The 23,929-nt window shown below is 35.7% G+C and overlaps 1 protein-coding gene across 1 annotated transcript in view; it reads left to right on the forward strand.

Moving 5' to 3' along the window:
• ZNF236 (zinc finger protein 236) overlaps positions 1-23,929 on the forward strand; it is an 83,158-nt gene that overhangs the window by 28,715 nt on the left and 30,514 nt on the right. The window contains exons 9-21 of the mRNA XM_009324910.1: positions 1,201-1,426; positions 3,256-3,528; positions 5,788-5,991; positions 9,230-9,374; positions 12,293-12,553; positions 12,811-13,061; positions 13,749-13,850; positions 18,821-18,972; positions 20,151-20,257; positions 20,352-20,503; positions 20,619-20,831; positions 21,247-21,526; positions 21,978-22,081. Of these exons, the coding sequence (XP_009323185.1) occupies positions 1,201-1,426; positions 3,256-3,528; positions 5,788-5,991; positions 9,230-9,374; positions 12,293-12,553; positions 12,811-13,061; positions 13,749-13,850; positions 18,821-18,972; positions 20,151-20,257; positions 20,352-20,503; positions 20,619-20,831; positions 21,247-21,526; positions 21,978-22,081 (2,470 nt within the window). The remainder of the gene's footprint in view (positions 1-1,200; positions 1,427-3,255; positions 3,529-5,787; positions 5,992-9,229; positions 9,375-12,292; positions 12,554-12,810; positions 13,062-13,748; positions 13,851-18,820; positions 18,973-20,150; positions 20,258-20,351; positions 20,504-20,618; positions 20,832-21,246; positions 21,527-21,977; positions 22,082-23,929) is intronic.

Consider the following 23,929-nt stretch of genomic DNA (forward strand, 5'->3'; position numbering starts at 1 on the left):
GCAATTCCCCCCCCCCCGCCGCCCAATCCCCAGCCAGTCCCTGAGCAGCAGCCCCCCCCGGCCAGCTTTCCCCAGTTTATGCACTGATCATGACGTCACATGGTATGGAATGTCCCTTGGGCCAGTTTGGGTCAGCTGTCCTGGCTGTGCCCCCTCCCAGCTTCTTGTGCACCTCCAGCCTTCTCAGTCGGTAGAGCATGGGGAGCTGAAATGTCCTTGACTAGTGTAAACACTGCTTAGCAACAACTAAAACATCAGTGTGTTATCAACATTGTTCTCATATTAAATCCAAAACACAGCACTGTACTAGCTACTAGGAAGAAAATTAACTCTCCCAGCCGAAACCAGGACAATGTTACATGTAGCTATGTGCAGGTTCACCGTGTTACCTGTGCTGAGTTCTCTAATGTGTAGAATGTGATGTGTAGTTGTATCAAGTTACAACATAAAATATAACTGTTGTCCTGATAGCTATTAAAAAAAAAAATCAGTCTTTGAGGTTGGTTCTTTAAGTTATTGTATGAGCATCGCTAGCCATGTTGTTGTACAAAGTAAAACTAAAACATAGTTTTCTTCCAAATGATCAAGTATCTGCACACTCCTACTTAAATGTGTGTTTGAGGGCTTTGATCCAGAGCCTTTTCAGTCACAATAGTATCCATAAAGGTGCCTACACTCCAGTCCCTTCCAGGTGTACATAAAATTGAGTTCATAGCTCTTGCCTTGGTCAGATGGTTATCAGTGGTTTGTTAACAGAGGCTTTTGAGCTTTTCCGAGCCTTTCTTTGGTTTATCATTCTTCCTTTTTCTTTATATCATCTATGGCTTCTCCACAAGCTGATGGACTTCAAATTTGACCTTTTATGGGGAACTATTCTCTCATGTAGTAGGCATAAGAGATAGCTATATATTCCTGGCAAATGCTTGATTCTGAGAAACAATTGGCACTTTTTTGAAAGGCAGTTGTTGGCACTTGTATTAGTGCAGGAAATCCAACTTAAAATCTCACAGACAGTCAGAAGTCAGTGTTGGGTAAGAATGTTTATGCAAATTTGAAATCCAGCTGAAATTCTGGGAGGATGAGACATTTAATTCCTTTCATTATATTTGCATTATATCTTCGAAGTAGTTGTTTGAGAAAAGTTGGATTAACTGTGGAATGTTTCTTTCTTAATCTAGAAGGTTTTTGTCCTCTTTTTAGCAAGCTTTAGAGAACAGTGGGTTGTCTTCGATTCCCGTCTCTGCACATTCTACTGACTGCAGCCAGGCTAAGACTCCTGGGGCCCAGGATCAGAACCCAGATGTCCAGACTCTCTCAAATCATCAGGCTGACTCTAATGCAGAACAAGATAAGGACCAAGAAAGTACAGATAAACTGGATAAAAAAGAAAAAAAGGTTATTAAGAAAAAATCACCGTTTTTACCTGGTAATGTTGCCACTGTTTGCTACTTTTTGTGCTGTAAGGACTACAGTATTTGTGGGTGTGTTGATGGCTTTTTAAAGGGATTTCCCAAAACGTATTGTGGATCAGTTACAAACTTCACCTGCTTTTATCTAAAACACAGTATGTCTATAAGTTATGATAGTAGCATTTATAACTTTCATTATGCTGACACTAAAATGTGTCAGAATGGCATTAAGTGAAGTTACACTGTTAAATCTTCTGGATTTAGATCAGTGGAGGTTTTGGAGGAGGACAAAAAAGAAAGAATATGAATCTTTTCCCATCATCCTTCTCTGAGGAGGATTGGGATTTCATGGTGTGTCCCAGAGCAGAGTTCTTGCAAGCGCTACTCTTCCTCTTTGGAAGTGAGGCCTCACAGAGGCAGAAGTGCTATGCTGCTGCCTCATGCAGATCTTCACTGATCTAGGCCATGTAGGGAAGGATGAAGGTTGGCATTGTGGATAATACTTCATGTCACCTGTGTTTGGAATCACTTTACTGATTTGATATTGTTACCATAACTGCATGTTAATACTCCACCTCCTTACTGTATTGTGTGTAGGCAAGTCTGGATTTTGTTTCTGTGCTTAAATGCAACTGCAGTGTTAAGGTTGCTCAGGCTTTAAGGTTGCTAGAAGTGGTTTGTTCCAAGTATAGCTATCGTACTTTAATGGCTGGCCTGGTGGAGACAGCTCTACAATAAGCAGTCATTGAGCTCTGTCCATAGTAACTTCATAGATACATTGATGTTGCTTTTTTCTTTGCAAGGGATGCAGAAATTGGTCCAAAGTTGAAATCTCTTCTTGTCCAGCATAACTGTGCTAAAAATCAACATTAACTTTTTCCTCTGGTAATAGTAACTATTTTGTTCCTTGTGTGTAACAGTAACAACTTTCTAACTCTGACTGCAAATAAAAATAAAAGGTCACTGCTGTACAGTCAAACACAACTGCCTTTATTTTTTGATAAAATAACATAGCCACAGTGTATTCACATGGTTTACAGAAAAAAACACTATGTGAACCGATTTAAGCAAGTGAATATCTGATATGGAACAGCATATATGAAAAAAAAAACAAAACTGATAGGGTTTAGAAGCTTCTTTTGTCATTTTTGTTGAGAAAAGGTATGCTGTTGCTTTAGGACAGAGCTTAGGGTTCTTGGATCATAAAATGACTCTTGTGGAAAAGTAGCCTTAAATTGTAAGTCTTTCAGAAGGACTTTTTATGCAATTTTTGCTCCTTTAAAAATTTATAAATTGTAATTTAAGTCTGAATTTGCCGAAGAGAGGACCACATAAAGTATCTCACCCAGTTAAGTAGGTAGGTGTTTAGTACTTAAAATAATTTGATGTGGTTATGGTTGAGGAGTTATATTCATTGTTGGATAATGTTGTGTTAGATATGGTATTTGTAAGTTAACTGGTATATTATATTGCATTACACCTACATTCTGTATTTCTAAGTGGCATACAAATTACATTCTATTCTGTGAAGTCAGACATTTCTTAGTTTTTTTTCTTATTTTTTCTTTTCTTACCTTCTTCCTTTTCAGTAGCATAAAAATGTTGGAATTTCAACAGGATTCTCTTGGGTTTTGTTTTTATCATTCCAGCCCATCACTATTTTTGTGAAGTAGAACGTATCTGATGGAGAAGTTAATTGTCTACCAAGTGTGTTGTAATGGCATCTGTTTGGCAAAGTGGTTTTGTGTTTTGATTGCTTTGTATAATGGTGTCGGTGTAGTGGAATTTTTGAAGAACTGTTAAAATGTTTTAAACACATCCATTTTGATGTTGTTCCTTATTTTAGGTTCAATACGTGAAGAAAATGGAATAAGGTGGCATGTTTGTCCATATTGCTCTAAAGAATTTAAAAAACCAAGTGATCTAGTGCGCCACATTCGCATTCATACCCATGAGAAGCCGTTCAAGTGTCCCCAGTGTTTCCGCGCCTTTGCCGTTAAGAGTACTCTCACAGCACACATAAAAACACATACTGGCATTAAAGCTTTCAAGTGCCAATTTTGTATGAAATGCTTTTCCACCTCAGGGAGTTTAAAAGTTCACATTCGTCTACATACAGGTAAGGCCTCAAAATTGCGTTTGTGTTTTCTGTGATGTGGGTGAGACCTTGAATGAAAAAAGACAATGGGAAGCACTTAGAATGTAGAGATGTCTGTCGTGTTATTGATATCTATCAGAGAATGAACTGGTGTTAGTGTCTTATGACAAATTTTAAGTCCATCATATAATTTTCTAGTGTTTCATGGCTTTGAAACTTTCTTTGGGCTCTTACAAAAGCCATGGACATTTAGTTTTCTGATGGTGAGTCAGCTGTTGCTCCTTTTTAATACCGCTATTGTGAGTATTTAATTGTGCTTTCTAAAGAGTCATACTCTTAGAATTTGAGTTCTGATTTTACTTATACCCCGTCATCTTTCATATTTATTCTGCGCCTTTTCTTCCCTCCCCTTGCCTATGCTTTTTGATAGTTCCGCTGTATGACTCAGGTCTATTTGGTTACTTCCCATTTTATCTTCAACAATAAGGTGTTGCTTGGTGTTTTCACCAACTTACCCGTTTTCAGTATCTTACAGTGCATACCCTAAAACTCCTCTGTTTATATGGTTCTTGTTTACATCATGTATGATGTTTTCAATACCTGTTTTTCTGTGGCTGAGCTTCTATCCTCCGCAAAGAGAAAAATGAATTTTCCACTCTTGGTGGACTACCTGGTTGTTTTCCACTTTTTTTCTTTGTTCTTGCAGGTAAATAAGCTTTCAGCAAGATAAGCTTGTAAATGTGCTGCCCTTTCCTTTCACTCCTGTTTATGTATTTACATTCTGCAAAAGTATCATTCATTGGCTCTGTGCATTTGGTGTTCAGTATGTTTTCTAGTCAGATGCCTTTAATACATGAAATATCAATGTTGCATTCATCTGCAGAAAGTTTTTCACTTTGTTTTTTGTAAACTTGTAAACCAGTATTTTTTCTGTTACTTTAAAGTCAACCTTACTTTATTTAAGAAGCCAGACTCATTCAAAGTGGCAAAAGCACTAGGTGGCTTGAAAAATAGGTATTCCAGTGTTTATGGAACTCCACCATGTAGTTAAACAAGCGTGCTGAACCATGGCTTTCCTGTCAAAGATGTTTGCTTCTTCCTCTGTCTAGCAGTTTAAGCTTACTGGGTCAGGTTAGAGGTTCATTCAGCCCCGTATGCTGTCTCTGATGGCAACATGTGGAAAAAGGGAAGCTAAAGTAATGCTGCTTAGCAGCGTACAACTACCTTCTGCTAATCTTTGGGTTGAGGGCTTTATGAAGCACCTCTGTGTACTTGTACATTTTACTGTATTTTATTTTACATTTTACACTTGTACTTTATGAAGCACTTCTGTGTACACCTTTATGAAGTACCTCTGCACTAAGCAGCACTCTGTAAATTTTTGTTCCAAAGATCTTAGCTAATTGATTTTAAACCTATGTGAACTTACTACTACAACAACCTACATAATGAATTCAAATGTTGAGCTACATGTTGAGTAGAATACTTTCTGTTGCTTTAAATATTCTGCTCAGTAGTTTCATATGATGTTTTAGTTACTGTATTGTGAAGAATTGTTCATTCTTATTTCTTGTGCATTTTTTCCACCTGTGATTTTATAGAGCTTTCTTCATAATACCCAGTCATGTTTCTAGCCTTCTAAGTCCAAGATTTCCCCTTGAACAAAAGCTGAAAGTTCATCAGCTTTGCCTGACTCTGTAACTTAACAAGTTCTCCGGTATCCTTTCCAAGGGAGATTTCTACTGGATATTGCATTGCAAAAGTCTTTCTTTAATAATTCCTGTTGGCATGCTTTTTTGACTGCCATCAAACAGTGTTGACGTTTTCAGAGACCGATGTAGAATTTCTTTAAACTTCGTCACATTGCTGTTCCTCTGTTTTAACCTATTATATATCATTTGTCTACGTGTTTGCTGATTTTTTTTTCTCACAGTTTTTTAGCAGTTTGCTTTGGAAGGACATTCGACCTGCTATCTGCAGTTCTTAGGATAGCTTCTGGAACCCTTTGAAAATTGCTGTCACTTTTGCATCATCCAGTTCCCTGATAACAAGCATGATTAAAGTGATGTGTTACAACCAGTTAGTAGTTCAGCCTTTTCATAACTTTCTTTTGATTGGATTTTATGGATCTCTTTTGAAAACCTATTTAACAATAAACACCCTGATAGAAAACAGAAAAGAAAATGCAGAAAAGAGAATCTGTATTCCAAAGCTACATTTCTAGGGCAGTGGAAATAAAATCACAAACTAATATTAATTTTTTTTTTTTATCTTTTGCAGGTGTTAGGCCTTTTGCTTGTCCTCACTGTGACAAAAAGTTTAGAACATCAGGCCACCGGAAAACTCATATTGCTTCGCATTTTAAACATACTGAACTAAGAAAGCTGCGACATCAACGTAAACCTGCAAAAGTTCGAGTAGGAAAGACGAGTGTTCCAGTACCGGACATTCCCTTGCAAGAGCCCATACTCATAACTGATTTAGGTAAAGAGCGAGTAAATCCATGCTCTCTTGAAATTTGGATTTCACTGAAAATAGAGGTCACAGTTTAATCAAGCAAACACATTCAGAGCTTATTCAGGAAGATGCACTTTGAAATAAGTCAGAAATAATCAGGCTTCAGAAAAGTGCCATATTTTATAGTTTGCTTGCACTAGAATTAATAAGAAGAATCTTTTTTATTTACAGAGAAATCGTATAATCCTTACCAGAAAAAAGCGTGCACATTTTTACATTACATTAGGAGAGGAGTTTAATTTAACTATTGTTAGACTGTTGGTATAGAAAAGATGACAGAGAGTTCATGACCTACATTCTTCTTGAGATGATCATGTTTATTCAATTACATATATTAAGGAGTCAGTGTGTTCTATGATTTTAGTGTATTTGGTATAATTGTGGCCTCAATGGAATTAGTGGTAATCATTAGTAGCAATATTTCAAAAAAGGACAGAATAATTCTGGAACATGCTGTAGAGAATTCATACAGTTATTTTAATTCTGTTGTAGAATAATTGTTACAACATTACATAAAACCACTTTTTGGAAGAAGGTAAGTTGTTGCACAGCTCATTCAAGACAATGTATACTGTTGTCCAGTAGAGGTCAATGTGGTGGGCAAGGCGTTTACTCTTCATTGTTTGACTCGCCATTCTGCTCACCCCTGCCTTGTCTGTTCTGTAGTCATTTTATATAGTAGAATATTATATTGGTAATATCTTTAGCCTAAAATCTTTATCACTCTTGAAAAATCCTTTTGCTTTCACTGCTTCCAAGAATTACTGTATGCAAGAGTAGTGGTTGTTTTGGTATCAGGTATGAGAAACTTAAATTTTCAGAGTAGCAACAAAACTTAGCTGACAGCTTCAGATATTCAGATCACACAATATTTCTTTCTTGAGTGAAGCCTGGAAACAGATACAGTCCTATTTCTTGATTTTAAAGAAAAAAGCACTTCAATACAATTAAGATCTGTGCGGTGAAATTCTGTTTTTTGGAAAAAAAAATATTAACAAAAAAGAAATACTATAAAAGCTGTTTCCTACAGGTACTGGTAACACCTGAACTCTGCTGATATTGGAATGTTCAATGTAAAAATAAGAAGTTCCACCATTTGTCTAGAAGGTTCTTTTCAACCCACTGACAATATTTCCACTGTTCCTAGAAAAAAAAATAATCTTATTTCTTGTAGAGGTGTCAAGAAACTAATATTGTTGCTCTGTACTAGTGTTAATCTTTGAGTGGCACCTTTGAAGAAAAAAAAGTTGATGCATATTTTGCTTTTAAAATAAGTCTAAATTACTCTAAAAGTCTATAAAAAAAGTCTGCAAATTGTTCTCTACCTGTTACAATGTTTGTTTCATTTTATTCCATTAGTTGATGGTATTTATTGACTAGGAATTGCAAAAAAATTATTGCAATTTTTCTAGCGTGTACTGTGGTTCCAAAGGTGGAACTGATGGGAGGAAAAATACCTTTTTATAGAACTCAGAACTATTTTGCTGACTTGCTATATCCCGTGTAGAGCCATCTTTAACTATTCTAACAGTTTGGAGAAATGTTTAATTCGTCTGAGTTGAACAGGTTGAGTAAATAGTTTGGAAGTGTTTTATTAGGAATTTCTGTTATTTCTGTTCTGTTCTGTATGTTATTAGGAATTTCTGCAGTGCTTCTGCAGACCAGAATCATTGTAACCTGGGATACGCTCACAAGTTAGTCAGCTATCGTTCATTAACTGAATTATTCTGCTTTTATATGATCAAAAATAACTGAGAATAAATATTTGTCATACGGAGTTTCTTCTCTTCTGATTTGGAAGACTTGTGTCATCTCCTGAATACTACTACTAATTATCATCACAGAAGGATGCCAGAAGGAATTTAGAAAGTAGGGTTGTGGTTTTGGTGGGATTTTTTTGTTTGTTTTTTTGTTTGGTTTTTGTTTTGGTTTGTGTTTTATTTTGAGAGAAAATGTTTTTACTAGACCAACTGAGTTAGTTGGGGAAGGTGAAGGAAGTTTTGGCATATATGTATTTATAAATATATATATGTATAATATACATATATATATACACATAAACCTTTTTAAGTCTGAGACAGATAAACTACTTTTTTCATTGTTGCCATCTCTTCTCAAAATTGAGAGAATTCCCTCTCCTTGTCTTCTGCTCTTTTCAATTACATCTGGAAGTCAGCAGAAACCCTTCAGGCTTTCCTTTCTGAATATGAAACATAGCATGCTAGATGAAGCAGTCTGAAGAAAGAAAATATGGCGTAAAAGGCTTTTGTTGTGAATATTTAGGACCATAAAGGGATCTCTTGCATATTTGTTGAAACTTTGCATCACTCCCTCAGCCTTGTATATTAGTATTGTGACGAGTACTTTTGAGTTCACAGATGTGTGAATGATGATGAGGTTTGTTTTTTTTTTTTTCACTTGAGAAGTCTGCTACTGTTCCCATTCTGTCACAGTGTTTGGGATGATGCCCTTCTGCTGGCTGCTTCTGAGACAGAATACTCTTGCGTTAGCAGTTGGACATTTGATAGCAGGAACTTTTAACTGATTTTCCAAAACTACGCTTGACTGACTTCAGGGAACAGTGTATAAAGAGTATTTGTTTAAATAAGTTGGTTTGAGGTTTGGGGTTTTTTTACCAATAAATTTTTGGATGTACCCAGAGAATTAGCAAGACTGACTGATTAGCCAAAGTAGATGATGCACAAATACAACAATTTTTAATGCACTTTTTTTATCCTTTAAGTAAAGGCAGATATATATCATGGTGTTTTGTACTTTTCACAAAATGCATATTAAATATTTGTCAAGTTACAATGTCTATCTGGGGTACATTGATTAAATGTCATTTGGTTAAGGTCGAGGTTGGAAGAGCAAAATATTATTTGATTAGCGGTAAGTTCGTAACTGTCAACTTTTTTTAAAGTTAATGCTTATTTTGGACATACGTGAGGCTTAATGTAATGAGGTGAACCTATGGATAAAAGAACAGCTATCGCTAAAATAGATAGCGTATGCAATATAATGTATAATGACAAATAGATGCATGCATAATTTTAAATAAGTGCTGAAAACATGCTCGTTTTGTTTACATTCTTGCATACTAAAAGTCACTTTTTTTTTTCAAATACTAGCTCTTCAGACTACTGCAACTTTGGAATAACTTTACGAATTCATTTTTCCTTTTTGTGTGTGTTTATATGTGCAGGTCTTATCCAGCCAATCCCAAGGAATAGCCAGTTCTTCCAAAATTATTTTAACAATAATTTTGTGAATGATGCAGACAGACCATACAAATGTTTTTATTGTCATCGAGCCTATAAAAAATCTTGTCATCTTAAACAACACATCAGGTAAAATAAATACAAAGAAGAAAGGAAATGTATGTAATAACAAATATAGTGTTTGCTGAAAAGACTTCTTTTTTTACTGTCTCTAAGTAGTGAACCAGTGATAATTGATTTTTCTGATAAAGTTGGAGGAGACTTTGGACTAATTCATACCTACGTGCAGTCCTACCAGTAGAAGTGGTTGCGTTTAGTGTGCAGTTTAGCTTATTACACTTGGACTCTTTTGTTTCCTAAACTGTGTACAGAAAATAGCAAGCATTGCATGTGAATTCTTGTCATAATTTTGTAATTGCATACTCCAGATCATCTGCTTTGTATGTAACTGCTATTTTTTGAGAAGGAAACTAGCTTTTTGTTCTGTGTGCTGTTTTCTGTGTACTAAACCTAAAAGAATTTACGCTTACATTGTAATTGAGTAAATGTTCTTGGGGATCATTTTTTTGCTTGAAGTTTAGTTCAAGTTCCATATAGTGGGGTGTTTGTTACAACCACAAGGTCATGGAGTCACAGAAAAATTTAGGTTGGAGGGGAGTCAGTGAAGGTAACTAATCCAACCGTCTTTTCAAAAGAAAGGCTAGCTTCAAAGTTAGGCTGGGTTGCAGTTTTACAGGCAGTGAGCTTTGAGATTTAGTTGAGTTATCAAACATTGCTCCCTGATTTATAAACTATGAATAACTGGAGGAGAAAATATGAAAAAAGCCACCAAAGATCATTGCTAGGACCTAAGGAAATTTTCCAAACAAGCAGGTGGCAATCTGCTTGTTTCTGCAATGTAAGCTCTGTACCGCTTTCTCCTGTCTCTACTTCAAATCATGGTGAGTTCCTCATGTTCTCCTTACAAATCAAGTTCTGTATTGATAGGTTCTCAAACTGGCTTGAAACTGTTCTTGGTTTCTACATGCTGTCTTAATGGGAGGGGGAGGAAGTCTTGCAATATCAAATCTTTTCCTTTTGTAATATCCTACCTAGACTTCTCACTGTCTTTCGTAGACACAATCAAGCTAGATTGATTTAAATCAAAATAATTTTACATTAGTGAGTGTTGCTGGTCTGCATCATTACCACCTTCATTGTCTTTCATTGAAATAGTTGATTTTAATTGTTTCACGCTCGTCTCTCTATTTTCTTAGAGAGTGTAACTGTCAATGGTTTGTTACCATTAAAATGTTAGTTGCCACTAAAGAGGGCCTTATCTGCCTAAAGGTGGCCTTATTTAGCCTAAATATAAGCTAAATTTATGCATATTTTACTGAAGCATTTATGTAGTTTACAGTTTTATTTAGATTCATAATTTTTCATCTTTCATTTGTGTTAGAGAAATGTAGTTGACTGATTTACCTAGTTCATTTTTCTTTTTCGCAGTTTTGTCAGGATCCTTTGAATGGAAATTGAAAGTGTTTTAATTACACAGAACATGAACGGCTTATTAGTTAAATAATTGGCTTACATGCACTGAATACTCACAGTTTGGTTTTTTTTGTCAGAATACATTTTGTGTTTGAAAATTCTGTTCTTCAAATGCCTGTGCTTGAATTCATTCTGCTGTTGGGTATACATGTACTCCAGCTCAGGATAAGCTATCTTTAAAAGCCTCGTTACTTACTACGTGCATCTTTGTTTTTCTTCTCCCACACTGAAAATAAAGATGTGATGGGTGTACCAATCACTTGCCACTGTGCTTCTTTCTGATTGATCTTTGCAACAGAGTACTGAGTGAAGCTTAGCTTAGCTTGGTTTTGTTGGGGTTTTGTAGAGGAATTAGAAATTTTTCTCGTTTTCCGTGTTTGTTCTTCATAAGTTGGCATTGCTATACCTAAACTACTAGACTTGACACTTGTGTGGTCAGTCTGTCTTCACGGAATGATGCTGATCATTGCTTAGGAAGCTTATTTCCCTCTCTGAAACCGAGGGAAATTTGTAGCAGGGGTATTTGCAATAGATCAGGGACTGAATAGTGTGTCAGGTTCTCCCACAGTTACGCAAAGGAAGGGTTGGGATACCCTACCGCAGATTTCCATAGATGTATATTGGTAGCAAAACAGTAGTCTTGGTGTCTGTCACACTTCTTTATTATGGCATCTGATGTGGTGGTCATAGACTTCTAAGGCTACTGTAATCATAAGCCATCCCTAACTTTTCCCAGTTTTATTAAATCCTCCTTCCTTTATCTTCCATTTCCTAGCATTCACATTGCCTTCCTCCTACCTCTCACTCCTGGGATGCTACAGTCGTAACCCTTCAAATTCTCATTGCACTCCGTTCTACTTCCTAACTTGTCCTTCAGTCTGTTCTATATCTTGATGTAGTCCTAAAGGGAAACTCCTCTAGCGCCTCTGGAAGGAAGGATATAGTGAGTGGGACATGTTGATAGTATAGGTGAGAGAGTTTCCCCACGTGAATATTGTTTTCACATAGCAGTCTGAAAGACTAGTTGTACTGTGCCTTGCTCAGGGACTATTCAGGATGGACACAGTTCTTTTCTCAAAAGTTCCGTTATTAAACATAGTAGTAGTATATAATACGAGGAGGACCATATATTTTTCTCCAAACTTTTGTGGACATTGTTTTAGCTGAATTGAGGAAAATGTGTGTTAATGACAATATACTAGGCTGAAGAACTAGTATGGCATGGAAAAATTCAACGCAAATGTTTTAATTGAGGCAAAGTATGATCAGAAAACAAGATTAGACTGTAGAACATAATTAAAACTGTCAGACAGTATTGCTTCTAGCCCTGCCAGTGATGACATGCAGGTTGTTTATAATTTATTAAAGTTTTAATTTCTGGATTTTGTTAACTGAAGCCTCTTCCATCTATGCAGCAGTAGCCTTAGTTTGGTTTATTTTGCTCATTTTAAAATTTGGTCTTTTAATAACTTTGTAAATCAAACTGTCTTTAACTTCTGCTTTCTCTTAAAAAGGTCACATACTGGTGAAAAGCCATTTAAGTGCTCTCAGTGTGGAAGAGGTTTTGTGTCAGCTGGAGTTCTGAAAGCACATATTAGAACACACACTGGATTGAAAGCTTTTAAGTGTCTTATATGCAACGGGGCCTTCACTACTGGTGGTAGCCTCAGGCGACATATGGGGATCCATAATGACCTTCGACCATATATGTGTCCGTATTGTCAGAAAACATTCAAAACATCACTAAACTGTAAAAAACATATGAAGACTCATAGGTACGTTTACAATTTTTGTATGAATCCTACAGTGTATTTCAGTAGCCCTTCCTTAAAGATACTTGGAAAGGCAGCTTTGCTGTGTTGCAAATACTAATAATTGAATAGGGATGTGTATTTATGGGTAGCAAATACTTAGGTAGCTCTGGAGGTATAGTAAAGTATGGTGTATAATAAAAATAAAAATTTGTTCACATAAACAGTTAGGATCACTGTCTAACTGAAGCCATAAAAGACCTTCTTACCTTTCTTCGCAGATACGAACTTGCACAGCAACTTCAGCAGCATCAGCAGTCTGCTTCAATAGATGATTCTACAGTAGATCAGCAGAGCATTCATGTTTCTACGCAGATGCAAGTGGAGATTGAAAGTGATGAGCTACAGCAGTCAGAAGCTGTTGCAACAGATCAGCAGGCTATTTTAGAGTTAGACCAGCAGCCAGTAGTAGGCACAGAAGAAACAGCACTAGAACAACAATTGGCTGATCAGCCTTTAGAGCAAGATGAGGGTGAGTATTTGAAATATGGTAAGGTTTATGATGAGGTAAGTTTACAAGTTCTCAAATAACTTTTTATTCACAAATTTCAATGATTTGGGTTTCAAGACGATGCAAGTAAACGACTATAAAAATACATGGAGTAAAAGCTAATTAAAGTATATTGTACAGTTTATTTCATTCATTGGTGTTTAGGTTTACTGTTAAAAATATAAAAAGATTGATTAAGGTTTGCACCATTTAGTTGTATTAAACAAAACTACTAAACAAATATAGAGAAGAATAATACTATGTGCACAAAACTTGACCATATCACCTCTATTATTAATAAAAAACACTGCTGTATAGTCTACTTAAGAAGTAATAGCTGTGTTTTGAGGTGGGAAAATACAAAATATTTCATGTACTTACTCTATTAGTAATAGTGGAACAAAGTATTTTGGTTTTGCTTATTTGCTCTTTTTCATGGTGTAATGGGTTAGCAAGAACTACAGAGGGATATAAATAAAGCCTACAATAAGCAAAGATTTAAATACCTATTCAGCTAATGATTTTTTTTATTTATTTTTAATGCAGTAAAAATTCAGATGACTATAAAATGTAGGTTTTTGGGAAAAACTTAACTATCCAGTTAATTGCATCTTCTTTTCTTGATATTTTTTTCTTTTCTTCTCCCCCCCTTTCCTTTCCCCATTTCAGATAGATTTGTGACACCACAGCATGCTCTACAGGAAAACATCACTCAATTTGAACAACAAGCTATAACACAGCAGCCATTTGATCAACAGGGCTTATCACAAGGTTAGTAATAAGTGAAAGTTTTTAAAGTGATTTTTATAAATCCGGCTTTACAGCATAGCTATCGTAAAGCATTTTAAAAGTGGGCATCCACAGTCAAAGTAACTGCAATGCGGAGAACTTGCAAAAACTTTTTCTTAGATTACTATTTTGAAACTATATTTGGTAGAATATTTTGAATACTTAAATATAAATAGATTTTGCTTTTATAAGCCAATGTTTAGGCATTACATAATGGGGTTTACAGTCAGGCATTTCATATTCTTTCCTTGATTGTGTTTGAAATTGCTGTAGCAGCAGGCAGTTTACACAACTTTCCCCCTAAATATACGTGCTTATAACCTGAGATGATCAGAAACATGGTCTAAGATTTGACTGAGTAGCTGTTGGGATTCATTATGGAAAAAGGCAGTGCAAAATATAATCACGTAAAAACCATACTTTCACCTAACCACAGCAGTTTCCTTTTGTATTTTATAAAGCTACGTAAGTAACAAATTAAGAGATTGTAAACATTTGGAAACTTTTTTTTTTATTTTACCTACAAAATCCTGAGCAATATGTGTAAGGCTTACGTAGCCTGCAGAGAATGAAGAAATGACTGTGTTCCTTTGCTTTTCACTGCTGGATTTCTTGAGTTGTTGCTTGATATGAAGCTACTAGTTTTGTTTGGGTTTTTTTGGGGGGGCAGGCAGGGAAGGGGGAGTATGTTAAAGGGGTTTTCATTTGTTTTGGTTGGGAAGCATACCTCACTGGCTGACCAGTTGATCTCTTCCTCCTTGTTTCTGACTCCAGCAGATAACTTCATATTTATATAACTGGTAACCGGTAATTGGTATTCCATCTGCTTAAACTGATCTGTTCTTAATTTCATTCCTTGTTTAATTGTATAGCGCCTTTTGTAAAAACGTAATTGACTGTGCTAGGTTGCATGACGCTGTGAAGAAATAGTATAATTTGTTGCCGATTTTGATTCTCTAGGTTGTGCTGCTTTCTATGTAACTCAGAAAAAAAATTAGTCTCTGCCTTTATTAAACAAGACCGAACCAGGTCCTGTTAAAACCCTATGGATTATTTTCAGTGGTTACCTTTTACAGTTTTCCAAATGAATGAAAAGAGACTACAGCAAAAAAGGGCAACCTTTCACTCTGTGTTACTCTCAAGAGTGGTGGTGGGTTTTGTTTGGGTTTTTACAGCTCCTTTGAATTTTAAAATCCAATACGTAAACCTTGTTTTGTTATCTTATTTAGACTTCAGTTTCTATGTATGTGTATCTTCTCCATTAAATAAATATTGAATACTGAGTGATTTCTTGGGGAGGGGGGAGACCTGTTCTAGATCTCACAAAACAATTCTTTCATCATCAGAAATCTAGGCTGATCATCAGTACATTACAAAATCGGTACAGAGAATCAGAACATTTGTGGTGTCGGGTTTTTTTTAAGTCTCATTTGTATAAGATGTCTCCTATTCTACTTGGAATCTCATCCACAGATTCCCAACTCTTTGAAGTTTCCCTGAAGATCCTGGAGCCCTTCAAAATTTTTGAATTTCAGGTAGGTAAGCATTTGCGCGGATGCATGCGTTAAATTGGTCGACCCTCTCCCTATGTCTGCATCTGTGCTTCATGCTCCTAATTTCTTTTTCCTATCAGCTAGGCAGAACATTCAAGCTTAAAACACTATGTCTTTTTATCCTTGATTTTTATAGTCTGTATTCTTGTTAAAGTATTCTGGCTCAGTGTTTATTAATAAAACAACGTAGGAGTTTTAGAAAAATCTTCAGTAGTTTTTATTTTTTTTTTTAAGAAAAAGAAAATCTTTGCATTTCAGACAGATGAGGCTGATCTCTAGGTCTGCACAGACCTGACAGAACTTTGTTTATTCTTTCAGGTTTGTTTGTAATACTTTTACAGAATTTCTGGTTTGTTCAGACAGATTTTCTTCTTGATATGTTCAGACTTGTAAAGAAGTGCAGATCTTAGGAGGGTGCTGCTGTATCATAACCTGTTATTCATTTGAGCTAGCTTTGAAGACTGACAAAAAGGACTTCAGTGTTCTTTGTAGTTTACATACTCAGGTGTCTTCATTTGAAGAATTTTTAGTGAGGTCAGAACAACCAAATGGATCTTTTATCAGCAAATGTCTTTGTGTTACTGAATATCATCTGTCACCAAATGTGTTTCCATATAGATTATGTCACCTTTTCTTCCTTTAAAGTCTCCCTGTAAGTATGGTTGAATGTTAATAATTCAATTAGTGGTGATAGGTGAGTGGTCTTGAAAAACGACAAGAAGTCCAAATACTGTTATTCTGTAGCCCGTACAAATATACCCTTGCCACCAGACTGCTGTTCTGCTTTCCTAAGAAGCTGATCTGCAATCTCAAGACTTGGAATTCCGATTCCGTCAATACTGTTCAGCTGGTTCCAAAAGTTGCCTAGGAAGCAAACCTGCAGAACACTTAATTGCTAGTCACTGACCCCCACAGAGATGCACATGTGCATGTAGATATGTTTGTAATGTTAGAATTCAAATGATCTGTCAGTAAAGACTTCAAGTTTTGTCTAAACTACAGAGTATATTTGCTATAAACTCTCATACTGTTACTTTATGATTCTCATATGCAAGACCTATCTTTCTACTAGTAAACCGATTTCCAGAGTATTCTATTCTTTCACTACGTTTTGTTAATGTAGGAGAGAATAGGTTGGGTGATGTCCTAAAGCCAAGAAAAAACAAGCAATGTAAATGATTACTTGTACTGAAATAACACAAAATCCAATTCCAAGTTTAGAGGACTTCATAGTAAGAGACTTCCCTTATTATAATGAGCTTAAGATGCTCTCTGTTCTTTGCAGATTAAGCAAAAGCTTCTGGGAAGCAATATATAATGATGAAAACAAGAGCAGAAAATAAAGGTTCTGAAATTTATTTCTGTCTCTTTCTCAGACTGAAGGTCTGTTTTTTGGTGTTTGGTTATTTGTTTTGGGTTTGTTCGGGTTTTTTTCCCCCATGCTGTTCTGTAGAAATAGTATGGTGGCAGCAAATGCCTTTAGCATGCTCAAAATTGTCAAATCTTTTTAAAATTTTGAGTGGAAATTGACCTTCATATTAGGTATTGAGCAAAATGGGGATGCATCATGTATATTCTTGTTACAGCGTTGGTTTATATTTATTCCAGAACTTCTTTCAGAAGTAGTATTTCTTTCTTCGGTTTGTCCCAAAATACCTCGACATTCAGAACTCTTCTTCGTGAACATTGTGTTGCATGATCCTGGGAAAATTTTCAGGATGTCAATAATTGCTTTTATTAAAACACTGTGAAGTGAAACAGATCATTGTATACCAACTTCTTTTTTCCTTCTTAGCTAGTAAAAATTACCAATTAAAAAAAAGTTTCAGGTTTTTTTAGATAGCTGTTTCTATGTATATTTAATAGTTACGTCCTTTTTTATGTAGGGCACGGAAGTGGCATCACTTTTGCTTCAGTTTCTTGAGACTTGGGGTTTTTGTGTTCTCATCAAGTGTAGTGGGAATACCATTTTTCCATAAAGGTGCTTTTAAAATGTATTTGAAAATAGAAATTAGCAACCCTCTTATCACCGTAAAGCTTTACATCGCTGTTCTTCAGGCTACTTTTTTATTTTGGCGTTTCACTAAGGGTAATTGAGGTGCAAGGTTCAGCTTGTTGAATCTTTTTTTTCTTGTAATCTTGCTAGTTCTAGGAGTGAAAATAGTATACAAGTTGCAGAATTAGGTTTGGTGATAAGTTACAACCTGACTAATAATGCTTTCAAGATTCATTTACGTTTGTTAGTTTTCATTGTATGGTGTAAGCAATAGCATACAAGTAGGTGTTTTTCCTATATTGATATCAGTATTCTGCTGTGAAAAGTGTCTTTTGGGAAAATTTCTGCTTAAACTTAACACATCCCAGTTTTTGATATACTGTAATTCCAAACATTCTTTAAGCATTGCTTTTTGGCCTTTGATGCTGTGATCATCTGATGTGGGTTTGTTTCTACCCTGTTTTCATAATCTTCATCCTTTTTGTCCACTAAAGGCAAACTGCACAGAAATAGTAAAATCGCTGCCCTTACCTTAATTACTGATACTTGTGGTTTCATTTTTTCCACATAACATTGATTTTTTTTTTTAATTTTTTTTAATATTAGAAGTATTAAGGCTTAGAGGGGTTGATAAAAGGGCATCTCTAATAGCATTCAAAAACCCTGCAATCTGAGCTACACTTCCCTGGCTCTAAGTCATTGATACTATCATTTCATTCATTCATTTAGAAAAGGAGGTGATTAAGATCTGATATTTCATAAGAACAAAACCGAATGAAAATTTCAGGTCTTTATACTGGAAATGTGAATAAAAGTATGTTTATTTTTTACTTTGCAGTTTGCCTTTGAGAGGCTCTACTTTACTTTTATCTAAAGAGTGGGAATATGTGGAGGAGATCCAAAGTAGGAGAAAATGGGGTTACTTTATCAGAAACTGGAGTTCTCCTATTGGGTCATCTCCTCCACTCACCCGCCATCCTCCCCACTGAGCTTTGCATCCTTGTGATCGGCTTCCAGTGTAGTTAAGGGAGCGTGGTACCAACGTGGATAAAGGGAGATGGGTCAACCTGTTTGACACATGCATGCTTACATACAAGAAATTCAAAATTTCAATGGCTCTAAGGTAATTGTGGCACCCCGAAGAAACTTCAAACAGTGTTTTTCTGTGGAGGAGATTTTCCAATAGAATTCCAGCTAATGGTAAGTAACCCTATTATGCATATTACGTAGATGCCAGAAACATTTCTGTATTTTGCCACTCAGCAGTGAAGAGTATAAAATGAGTATTGCTGTATGGTAATACTACTTAATCTCTTTTGAAGGTAGTCTTCAAAAAAGTGTGGTGTTATTCAGAGTCCCATTCAGTGTATTTTCCAGGTTTGTGACTGTTTAATTTCTGGCAGGTTTTACAGTGAATGACGGCTACAATCAACAGACTCAATTTCCAGCTGTACAGCAGCTGCAGGATTCAAGCACACTTGAATCTCAGGCTCTTTCAACAAGTTACCATCCACCAGCCCTTCTTCAGGTTCCAAATACAGACACTATTAACGTAGTAAGTACTGCTGGAAGGCAGAATTCATTGTTCTGTGTTCAGTGATGAGTTTCTTTGAGCTATTTCATTGGTGATTAGGTAAACTGAGAAGTCAGAAAAGTTTTACGATTTCTTTTCTAGATTGCTTATGTTTTAACAACTGGAAAATAAAAGGATGGGGGGAGGATAAGTGACCTGCCTACGTGTTTCTAAAGAAGGGTTGTACGTTTTGATGCTCTAGGCTTGAAAAAGGATATAATGCTATAAAGTTGGATTGTAGGTCTACAACTAAGGAAAGGACCTAATGTTATAGAATAATTCTACATTATTGCACTATATTCTGTCCTAATTCTTTAATTTCTATGGATATAGATATGATCAAGCAATAAAAATAACATTACAGATGTGTAGTGATCATTCATGGAGCTTGCATGTTGTGGTGTATGATATTCTTTTGTGGTTCTCATCTGGTTAAATTTGTAGAAGAGCTTAATTGCTAAAAATACAGTTTAAATACAACTTTTTATGATTGTAGCAGTACCTACTGTGAAGACCATCTGTAGTAATGTGTTTACCATGATGACTTGCATGAATTATTGTCCTTTCATGCTTGTTTGCAAAGGGCAGATGTCAGTCAGAGAACTGAGGTGGGTTTTAGGATCTGGAAGAGTTTGAGTAATTTCAGCCTACAGGCTTTGGAGTTTTCTCTTCAAATCTTACAACATGCTGTCATTCTTGAGGATTATTCTGTGGTGGTTTTTGCTTAGAGGAAAAACCTGTTCAAAAAGGAGTGAAGTCTGTCAGCACCGCTGCATTTTGCTACTCAGTGTGGGGCTCATACTGTTTAAAATGGCTGCTTTAGTGTTACATTTAACACCTCAAACACCAGAAAATGTATGAGACTCAAGGCATGTTTTTGTCTAGATTCACAGGGAGGTGTAAGTGCGCCACGTTTTCTGTTTATTCCGATTCAGTAGGTGCACATTTTGCTGCTTTCCTTCTCATTATGAAAGAGTGAGGTATCATATCGCACTGATATGATAAATAAAAATTATTTTTTATTTTCTCATAAAAAATTTGTGAAAGCATCATTTTGATTACTTGTATTGACCGTAAATGCTGTAATCTCTTCTTGCCTATTTGTGTGACTTTATTTCAGTATTGTGTTATTGAGATTTACTTGAGGCTTTGATTTCTAGACTACTCGCTTGATACAAGATCAGTCATCACAAGAAGAACTTGAATTGCATACCCAAAGGCCTCATTTTCTTGAGGATAATGAAGATCAAAGCAGGCGTTCGTATAGGTTTGTTACACTTTCAGGTTCTGTTACAGAATTTCCTGAATCTTTTATGGCTAGTAATTATGTGCAACTAATGAAAACAATTTTCTTCTAAAAGATGTGAATATTGCAACAAGGGTTTTAAGAAATCCAGCCATTTGAAACAACATGTACGATCACATACTGGTGAGAAACCTTATAAATGCCAACTCTGTGGCCGTGGCTTTGTTTCCTCAGGAGTTCTTAAGTCACATGAGAAGACTCATACAGGTAACAGAGCATACCAGCTCTATATTAGCTTAACTCACATTTGGGTTTTGTAAATGTCCTGTATAAGTAAACTTAAACAAATGGCATGCTACTTATTTGTTTCTGTTACTTTAAGGAGTTAAAGCATTCAGCTGTAGCATTTGCAATACCTCCTTCACAACTAATGGCAGCCTTACGAGGCACATGGCAACTCACATGAGCATGAAGCCTTACAAGTGCCCATTCTGTGATGAAAGCTTTCGAACAACTGTTCACTGCAAAAAACATATGAAAAAACATCAGGCAGTCTCCTCAGCTGTAGCAGCAGCTACAGAAACAGGAGGGGGAGGTAAATTATTTCATTTTTACTCTTACAGTCCTTACTACAAAACAAGTACAAATGTTTCAGTGGATTACATGAATGCTAGAACAGGAATGTTATAAATTAGCCTTCCAGCATGGATAATGTCTAATGTCCACAGCCACTGAAATTGCTCTGTTATGTAAATCGTTTAAAGAAACCAGTTTTCCAGGAGTAGAACATTTTTTGTCCTAAATTACTCATACCTGTGTTTAATTATTGTAAAACTAAAAAATCCGGCTTTATTTAAAAGAAATACGGACGTGAGTAGTTAGACCTCCGACAGAGATTTAGGTCCAAGCACATAATGTAGTGGCCATGTGTTTAATAATAAACCCTTCTATTTTTGCAATTTCAGCTGACAGACTAAACTAAACAGACGTGTGTATTTTTTTTTAAATAGTTGCATGTGTTGAAGATGATGATGAAAACTCTGAAAGAACTTCCAGAAAATCTCGTCCTGGTGTCATAACTTTTACAGAAGAAGAAACAGCAGAACTGGCAAAGATTAGGCCTCGAGAAAGTGCTACTGTCTCAGAAAAAGTTCTTGTCCAGTCTGCTGCAGAGAAAGATAGAATTAGTGAGATCAAAGATAAGCAAGCAGAACTGGAAGCAGAGCCCAAATATGCCAACTGTTGTAGTTATTGCCCCAAAAGCTTTAAAAAACCCAGTGATTTAGTCAGGTAAGGAGTGGAAAAGTTTTGTGTATTTTCGATTTTCTAAGTTGTTCACCAGAAGCTTTCATATAACTTTTTTATGCCTAAGCTAAAGGTTGACCCATATTTACATACATTTTTCTTTTTCAGAACAATTTAAATATGTGTCAAAATGTTCTATATTCTGAATATGACTAACTCAGCCTTTTCATATTTCTTTTCCTGCAGTATTAAAATGATGATTATGAAGTTTTAGAATAAATTATTTTTTCTTGCTATAGGACTTGCATATAAAAACATGTAAAAATCAGTTTGAAAAATGGCAAATGCTTAAATCATCTTCTCTGCTAGTTCTGCTTCATGTAATGTTAATATAAGTATTCAATTAATTCTAAAATTAGTAAGATACAAAATAAGTACTTTTACAAAGTGACATAAAAGTAGAAATTCACATATACATGTGTTCTGGAATTATTAGGCATGTTCGTATCCATACTGGAGAGAAGCCGTATAAGTGTGAAGAATGTGGAAAGAGTTTCACTGTAAAATCCACTCTGGATTGTCATGTTAAAACACACACAGGTCAGTAAGATTTTGAATGTCTTTGTTTAGAAGCCAGTTACTTTCTTGACAGGCTGTTTTAGCTAAAGATTTTGCAAGGAATGGTACATTTCACTATGATCTGGGAAATGGCACTATGAATGGCAGTGCTAGGTGAAATTTGGTACTTACTGCATCATCAAATGAATTATATTATGATATTTTGAATAAACCATATTATTACAGCCTTCTATATTAGTAGGCTTATAAAGCAGTCATAGTCTGAGCTCATGGAAAAACTATGTATGTAGCTATAATAATATTTTAATTTCAAATCTGCTGTAGCATTTCAATGCTAAATGATTTTCCTGAGCAAGAGGGTGGAGTTGGAGGATTTTATAAAATTAAGTTAAAGAAAAAAATTATAAACGTTAATGTTTGTGCTGCTAAATAGGTTGAAAGAGTACAAAAAAATTTGAGCATTCAGCTATTGGAATCGTGAGTTGAATGTAAACCTAATTTCTGTAATCAAAGGTGTAATCAAATCAGTCTTGGCAGTGAAAATCTGGTCTCCTTCAGAGCTCTCATAGATTTGTGAAGTGTAATTTTCACTACAAAAGCCACATCAGCTTTTCCCTATTATAACTCACTTGATCTTGTGGGTTTTTTTTCCATTTTCTTTTATAATTGCACCAGCTTGCGTTGGATGAACATGAAGTTTTACTGGTGTGCAGTTTCTGCATTTGAGCCTGGATCCCTTTTCAGAGGGCTGTTTTAATCTGTGGGCAAGACCTACAGCTAATAGTTCATCAGTTTTATGTTAGGCCGTATTTATTTTACTTAAATGAATATTAAAAAAAAAATTACAGTGTGATTGTCTGGAACTCCCCTGATAACAGTTCAGTTTGAATTGAAAAGCTACTCTGCTCCTCCCCTGTAAAAGAAAGTTGCCTGGATAGGAACCTACCTGACTCCATCTGTAATAAACATGGACGCAAAGAATTAGTTTTGGGTTTTACTGTAGCTTCTATTGTATCACGACCTTTCAGACCAGCGGGCTGGCTGGAAGGTTTTCTGTGAGATACGTGGTTCTTTGCCTGAACATTTAGTTCCTGTATCCTGGCGTAGCATGTAGTGGGAGAACTGAAGTCGCACGTTATTTTATTTCTGCCTTCACTGCTTTTCTGATTTCCTGTATATGTAACAGTTCTTATTAACATTTTATTTGGGTAGCCAGCAGTATGGCGTAAGTGTAGATGCAATAAAAACCACTTAATTTTACTATATTTGGAAGCAATGCCAATGTGGCATTTGCCATGCCTGTATGACTTCTCATCCCAATTTGTGATCATCTTCCCTCCAAGTTTCCCTTGTGGTCCCTACCTCCCTGTCCACAGATAGTTTTACGGTCTAGTTCATCCATCTTTCTTTTTTCTTTTCAGATCCTAGTATTTATACAAAAAGCCCAACAGTGAGGTCATAATCTAATTGAATATTTTAATGTTCTGTTTAAACAGGACTTCAGATGTTGTTTGTTCCTTGCTGCTTAGTCTTTTTTTTTTGCTAACTTTTCTTTCTCTTTTTTTTTCTTTTTCCTTTCTCCCAGTGGGTATTTTTTTTCTTTAGTGGGAAAGATGGTTTTCTTTGTGGTACTCTGCTTTGCTGCAGCCCAGATCCCCATTGTCTTACTGGTTCATGTTATTCGTGGGCTCTTTCTTCTCCATTACTTGAAAGAACGTTGTTGGAGGTTTACTTAATTTTGTTGAACAAAAAGTGACAACAGTGTTAGAGTTTTGTAATCTAAATCTGTAATCTGACGTAGGTTGAACTGTAATTCAAGAATTTGATGAGAGATGAGAGATTCTTCTGTGTAAATGGGAACTAGAATTC

Source organism: Pygoscelis adeliae, unplaced genomic scaffold (genome assembly GCF_000699105.1).
Source record: "Pygoscelis adeliae isolate BGI_AS28 unplaced genomic scaffold, ASM69910v1 Scaffold135, whole genome shotgun sequence".
Taxonomy (NCBI): Eukaryota; Metazoa; Chordata; class Aves; order Sphenisciformes; family Spheniscidae; genus Pygoscelis; species Pygoscelis adeliae.